The sequence below is a fragment of the Juglans regia genome, chromosome 3 (assembly GCF_001411555.2).
Source record: "Juglans regia cultivar Chandler chromosome 3, Walnut 2.0, whole genome shotgun sequence".
NCBI lineage: Eukaryota > Viridiplantae > Streptophyta > Magnoliopsida > Fagales > Juglandaceae > Juglans > Juglans regia.
Genome location: NC_049903.1, coordinates 8,288,303 through 8,294,966, shown reverse-complemented (window position 1 = coordinate 8,294,966; position 6,664 = coordinate 8,288,303). Strand labels below are relative to the sequence as shown.

The 6,664-nt window shown below is 38.4% G+C and overlaps 2 protein-coding genes across 3 annotated transcripts; both read right to left on the bottom strand.

Annotated features, from left to right (window-relative positions):
* Positions 1-311: 311 nt before the first annotated feature.
* LOC109012577 (COBRA-like protein 10) lies at positions 312-2,808 on the bottom strand. The gene is made up of 2 exons (XM_018994283.2): positions 2,042-2,808; positions 312-1,922 (listed from the first exon to the last, which is right to left on the bottom strand). Exons 1-2 carry the CDS (start codon positions 2,592-2,594, stop codon positions 505-507), a joined length of 1,971 nt encoding a protein of 656 aa, XP_018849828.2. The 5' UTR covers positions 2,595-2,808; the 3' UTR covers positions 312-504.
* Positions 2,809-3,568: 760 nt separating this feature from the next.
* LOC109012578 (CRIB domain-containing protein RIC10-like) lies at positions 3,569-6,407 on the bottom strand. Of its 2 annotated transcripts, none has more exons than XM_035688436.1 (5): positions 5,983-6,407; positions 5,409-5,564; positions 5,177-5,274; positions 4,923-5,040; positions 3,569-4,093 (listed from the first exon to the last, which is right to left on the bottom strand). In XM_035688436.1, the coding sequence occupies exons 2-5, from the start codon at positions 5,464-5,466 to the stop codon at positions 3,879-3,881; spliced, it is 489 nt and encodes a 162-aa protein (XP_035544329.1). In that variant the 5' UTR covers positions 5,467-5,564; positions 5,983-6,407; the 3' UTR covers positions 3,569-3,878. The 2 variants fall into 2 exon arrangements, with proteins under 2 accessions (XP_035544329.1, XP_018849833.2); XM_018994288.2 differs by having other exon boundaries at positions 3,570-4,093; positions 4,935-5,040; positions 5,983-6,395.
* Positions 6,408-6,664: the final 257 nt, after the last annotated feature.

The following is a 6,664-nucleotide window of genomic DNA, read 5'->3' as shown; positions in this document are numbered from 1 at the left end:
AAATTGTTGAAGGATCGATTGCTATAGTAAGCTCGGCCCCCATCCCAATTAAGTTGGCCCATTGACTAACTGTAGGAAATTTCGCTGCTGCAGAAGCATAGCAATGAAAAACACACACACAACAAAACGTAACACACATGTATATCAACTCTAGAGCGTTAAAAGTCCATTCCTGTACTCTTCACATGTAATTGAGGATAGGCATAGATGGAACTTCTCGTAGCTAGCAGTCATTTCTTGTTTTGTTTTTCCCATGCACTGGCTCAAATGTGAAACATTTATGCAAGGATATGATTCTGAGAGGGATGACCTTTGTTTTGTTCAACCAGACAAAACGATTAGGGGAGCATTATGAATTATTTAACTAAGATGATCTGGACTATGAAAAGGAAATACAAGATTGTTTAATTTCTACAAGTGACTCTAGCTTTTGGCGTCTAATTGATTAGCCTCCTAAAGCATATAATATAAATAGCTAACAGTACATGACCACCTAATTGCTTGTCAATGATGATTTTCCAACAGCAACAAGGTGGTCATGAGTATAAGAAAAATGTCAACAACTAAATTTACAAAAACTCGGTCATTTCCGTTTTTTGTAGGATAATGTGTAGGAAGCGAGCATTCCTCACCATTGAAAAAGACCCTCGAAGGAAACCCGTCTCCTTTTACTATTTTTATACCCGGGGTTAGCTTCTTTGTAAAGGAAATGACAGATTGTTGCTTTCCAGGCACTCTAGGGTCTTTTCTTGGGTTTGATCCATTTGTCTCTCCTACCAAAAAATTCAAGCCCGGTAAACCTTGAAAGAAGATAGTGTTGTTCAGCTCCGGAACTAAAGTACCATTGAAAGAGTAGACATTTTCATAACCACGACAAACTTTCTTCATTTGAATCGCAGCAAACCAGTCCTCAAAAGTCAGATCCCCCCAATTGAATAGTGTCATTCTGGCTGTCCACGCACTCATGTAGTCTGAGTTGACATGCCAATTTATGCTAACCCCACAATTGTCCCCACAGGGCAATGGCTTAGGGATTTGAAGATGCTTTATTTTAGCCCAAGCTATGGCCTTCTCTGTCCTATTCTCAAAGGGAACAAGAAGAGCTTCTGGAGGGAGAAGCATTGCAGGGGCATCCGGATTGCATTTTTTATCTCCATCACAACCGCAGGCACATGAATTACAAGGTATAACAGACTCATTGTAATAGGCAGAGAAAGACACACAGCACCTAGTGTTTCTTTTGGTTGGTTTTGTGATGTTGCAGACTACTTGCCAACTCGCAATTGCTGTGCTCGTTGCCTGAAGCCCACTGGGGTCTGGAAATTCTGTTGGATCCACCCTCAGTGGCGCTCCACATTTATAGTCGGGATTAAGAACGCCAAATATTTTCCATTTCTCTGGAGGATAAAGAGCAGTCCGATTCAAATCAGGCGGAAGTTTAAACACCTGCAATTGAAAAACAGACTTTGATTTGCTTACATCCATGATGGGTGGCAAAAGGCTACCATTTTTGCAGCAGTAGGGCAACTTGCCTACATCTGTATCGTTTGCTCTCTCACGAGGCAAGTCACCGATGATAGGCCTTTTTTGGCAATTCATGACTTTTGAAAAATCCATATCATTGTAATATTGTCCTGCCATCCCATAAATGCAATCTGCACAGTCCTTCTTACGTGTGTAGGCTCCTCTCATTGTGAATATAAATTCCCCTCTCATCCACTCCCAGGTCAAGTTCCAACGATCAAGACGTCCTAAAGGGTTTTTGCTCTCCATGGTCACCTGAGCAAGATAATTATTTTGATAGGCTTGAAGAACATCGTAGGAGATGCTAAGATCTCCATTCTGGCGTGGTAAGAACTTGGTTTTCAGAGCTTTAGCCTTAATTTTCGGATTCCGAGTGCAACAAACATGCATCGATGCCTCTGTAGTAAAAGAAGCAGCCTCAACAATATAGATAATTGCTATGTGGAAAGAATGTGGATGAATGATGCATGAAAAAGAATTAGATTCATAAAAGAAACAAGAACAACGAAATACTAACTGCGCCGAGTCGGTGCTGGGCATTTGTATCCATCATTGACGAGACGTATTGTGCTAGGCATTGGAATCCCAGGCGGCTTCACCCCAAACTGAGTGCCACGTATCATAATCTGCACCTGAATTTGGCTAAGATCTCCTGCCGTGTCGATCGACGTCTTCAAATCCGCCTGAGGAGACCCTGAAAATTGGGTCCCGTTCCCGACCGGAGCCGGGAAGTCATCAGCCTCCATCAAAACCGCACCACTAACACCGACTAGAATCTCATCGTGTTGGAACCCGATGAACATCTTCCATGCTTTGAGCTCGACTGTGCCCGTGTTCAATATGGTTGCGGTGGCATTGAAGGCCCAGGACTGTGCCGTCGCATTCTTCACATGGGGGTATTCTTTCTTCCGAGAAATGAATTCATAGGACAAGAAAATCCCATTGCAGCTTTCTACTTCCGGCGGCGGTGCTGCGGGTTTCTCGTCGTCAAAACCTTGGGACTTACTCAAAGGAACTTTGGAACAAAACAAGAAAAACACGAATGTCAGCACTCCAAATGCGCTATTCATGTTTTTCTTTCCGGCAACGTTAGGATCAAAATGTTTTGAGGATAACACATGGAGAAAACGCAGTACTGTAATCGATGGAAAACAGCTCCAGATTGATGGCAAACATAGATGGTAGACTGGCCTGTGGGACTGATTCAGGAAATGGGTGTAGAAGAAAACTCAAAAAGTTGACACTTGGTGGGATGGGTACTGAACAAAAATTAGTGGAGAATAAGTCAGCTGCAACCTCCTCCTCTAAGTCAGCGATGTATTTGGCGGGGCAACGGTTAACGGTCATCTGAATTTTTTATAGCTCTGGTTTAATTTAGAATGACAATACCAACCTTATCAGTTTAACGGTCATCTGAATTTTTTGTAGCTCTGGTTTAACCCATACAGCGGTCCATTGGCCCAATTTTTTAAAAACACCGATCCATCTCATTTTTACCACGATTGGGTTATTTCGGCACTCTACATCTTCAAGACAAGCGGGCCCAAAAAAGGGGTTGAAATTACTTTATTATTTATAAACGAGTAATGGATGCAGATGTACATGTATAAATAACTTTTTTTTTTATGAACGCCATTAAGGTTTCGTTTGTTTTTAAAAAACATCTTATCTCATTTTATCTTACTTCATCATTATAATTTTTTTAAATCTCTACACAAAATAAAATAAACAATTCAATTCAATTTTTTCAAATCCCAAAATAAAAATAATATTAAAAAATATATTCTAACAATATTTTATTCAACTTTTTAACTTTAATCTCAACTCATCTAATCTCATCTCATTTCATTTCTGAAAACAAACGAACCCTAAGTTTCCAAGCAGGTTTATTTTATTTTTTTCCTAGTAGTCTAATGTTTTTGTGTGGAGATTAGCACACATCTGGATTAACAAGAGGCTTTTTTTTTTTTTTTTTTTTATCAATAACTTTGAAATGGGGCTTGAACTTCTCATCTGCGAAAGAATATGCATAAATGTGAACTTGCAACTTGTGAATTGTACAATATTAATGTAGCATCGCAAAGAATTAATTAGAAAGAATTTTCAAGGTTGTCAAACAAAAACTCTAATCATCAAGTACCTTTCAGAACCATAAAAACAGCATCCCCTCGAATTCTTTTCGAAGTTGTCATTCAAATCAGCTAAACTTGCAGCAGCAGAACTGATGGAGTTTCAATCTATGCACACTTATATGAGTAAGAAAAGGGGATTTCACAACTTGATCTGCTATTCATATCAACATTTTTTAGAAAAACTTTCCCTGCACCAATATTATAATCTTACACCGGCCAGTTCTAGACTTGTAGGTTTGATGTTGCATCCATATGATCATTGAATGCAGCCTTCGACTTAGCTGCTCGTGAGGATCTAGACGAAGAAGACTTGGGAGAAGAAGTAGACCTAGACTTTTTTCGCCTCTGTTTCTTGGGAATGTTAGGAAGATGATCTGTAGGCGGAACGTCTTTGAACATGTCACCTGCTGGTGGGTGTCTCATGGAATGATTAAAATCTGTCACAAAATATCAGAATATAACTAAATTGAATTCCCATGAACTATGCTTAGAGCAACATGACCACCAGAATCCAGAAAATGTACATTGTTTATCTGCCTCCACAGGGTATTTTCAGCTCCATTTATTTACTAACCTAAACATCCCTGAGTTTCTACGATTGTCAGATTTCAGCATATAAAAAACTTTAATAAGCTCTATTGAATTGATTTATGAGAAACTTTGGGAAACTCAACATAAGCAAAAACTTCAATCGATGAACTTCTGGGGTTGAGCACCAAAAGCTGCCAGCTTTTTGGGTCATGAGCTATTAGATTCTCCTTGATAATCAAGTGTTATCTCGTGACAGAACAGCCAAAACTTTCCTGTTGAGGGGCAAAGAATCCTAAGAAACTTTCCGCACCTTACAACTTCAGCTTAAAAAAACTATAAGAAACGCTAATATACAAGGATAATGCTACTGGGCCGACATTTCTAACCGAGAAAGCTGACTGCACTTTTTTAATTTTTTTTTGTTTTTATTTCAACCATTTTTATATATTTTAAAATATTTTTAAAAGAAAATTATCCATTCACTAATAATCACTTCTTTAACCATCAAATTAAAAAAAAAATCACAATCGTTCATTTTTATCTGTCTAAGTAGCATTTTCCGATATACAATTCCTCCTCAACTAGTTAACCCGTGAAAAGGCCTTGTTTGTACTTGTCTGTTTAGCACATGCACTGCATGATATAATATCTGGAAGAGCCTTAAAATACCCTAGGAAAAAATAAAAATGGCACTAAGGTCCTAGCAAAACTCAAAATACATACATACATACATACCTACATACATACCCGCAGAGGACCAAGCGGAAAGAGGCATAGAAGAGGAATCTCTAAATTCACCAATGCTACCAAGCGATGTTGTTGAAAACTCAGATGCTGTTTTGTATTCATGCATCTGCATAATTCCACCCAAAGGAAAAAATTAGTGGACAGAACACACACACGCAGACACAGTTTTGGGCATTACCATCTTTGAGAAACTGGGAGATATATAAGAGTAAGGAATACCGAATAAGTAGTGGACTACGTACCCAACTAGGTGCACTGCCAGAAGGGCCATCCAACCCGATGTGTGCCACATGCTTAACATCTGTCGGGTACCCAATTTCCATCTCACGCTCCTTCACAACTGCATGGAAACCATTCAAGATATTTATCCCCAAATCATTAAAACCACCAAATTCATATTCACAGGTAAACACGGGAAAAGATGCATATGTATCTGTGTGGACAGAGAAAGAGAGAGAGAGAGAGAGGCATTACCAAAAATTTGGGAAATGTATTTGAAACTTTTGTAAATCCCTTTCATCTTGGCCGACATGGTGGTAGCAAGACCAATGCAGCAGACGCTTTAAGGAATGACACAATGGGGAAGCAAACGCCAGTAAATGTGGAGAGATGGTTCTTAATATCTTATGCCTGCCAGAAAAGTAGATGTAGTTATATGGGACTCCGTAATTTTTGTTTAAACAGAAAGGGGGTAGAGTATCAAAGAAGTCCACTGCATGTGATTTAGGAACTTTCTTTTTCCCGTGAAGGAAGATTGGTATCAATTAAACATTACAACAGCTATGATACACGAATGATGAAGAAATGATCTGAAGTATATGTGCACTCAAACCCATTTTTCATTATATATATTGTAGCCTACAAATTCAACAGAACAAGGAAAAAAAAAAAAAAAGCTCCAAGAAGAGATGTGTAAAAATGACCATTACAGATTATATTCATGAGAATGATTATTTGCGATCAAAAAAAAGGTTCATTTTAACATAAAATAATTATTTTTACAATAAATAACTGTTCACAACTCAATAATTTTCTTGTAGTGTGGTACCTTGACGAGATGATTACGCTTATGATAAAGTGGGAGAGATTCAAAAGGCCAAGCAACTTCTCCACCACCTACAACCACTGTTACAGGGCTTCAGTACAGTTCATCTTTCTACAAACCATGCCTGGCGATTGAACAACAGTACAAAGACTTCCTGTAGATCGGAAAGGAGGGGTTGGTGCATTCATAGGCCCATAAAAGCGAAACAACAAAGACTAAAACAAAGATGAGAAACAAGGTGAGATGGGTGTCCCAGAAATTGGGGGAGGGAGGGGGGGTGGGGATGCAATGCCGGCAGAGATGGAAGACTGACACGCCTAGAAGGGCCTAGAGCAAAAGAAGAGAAGGTGGGCAACCATGAAAACCTCCAAAACCAAGTGTGAGAGAGGGCTTTGAAAGACGAGACAAGGAGTAGAGAGGAGCATAATAAATTGGGTGGTTACCGATTACTGCCTAAAAAATATAGATTTTATATTACTTCTCGAAAACAAATTTTAAAAAAAAAAATAGAGAAAAATAGTTAGGATGGTACTTCGTTAAGTAATTCGTCTCTAAATTAAAAATTAATTTATAAATTAATTTGACAATCTAACATATAATAAAAATAATTTTATAATTTAAGATGTATATACCATATTGAATAAAGTCAATTTAATAGTTTATTTTGTAAGATGATTATGATTAA

Coding starts and splice junctions, on each gene's coding strand:
- LOC109012577 (XM_018994283.2), bottom strand. CDS start 2,594: ATGAATAGCGCATTTGGAGTGCTGACATTCGTGTTTTTCTTGTTTTGT. Junction 1,923..2,041: donor CCCAGCACCGACTCGGCGCA/GTTAGTATTTCG, acceptor CTTTTACTACAG/AGGCATCGATGCATGTTTGT.
- LOC109012578 (XM_035688436.1), bottom strand. CDS start 5,466: ATGTCGGCCAAGATGAAAGGGATTTACAAAAGTTTCAAATACATTTCC. Junction 5,275..5,408: donor ATACATTTCCCAAATTTTTG/GTAATGCCTCTC, acceptor GTTTCCATGCAG/TTGTGAAGGAGCGTGAGATG. Junction 5,041..5,176: donor CTGGCAGTGCACCTAGTTGG/GTACGTAGTCCA, acceptor GGAATTATGCAG/ATGCATGAATACAAAACAGC.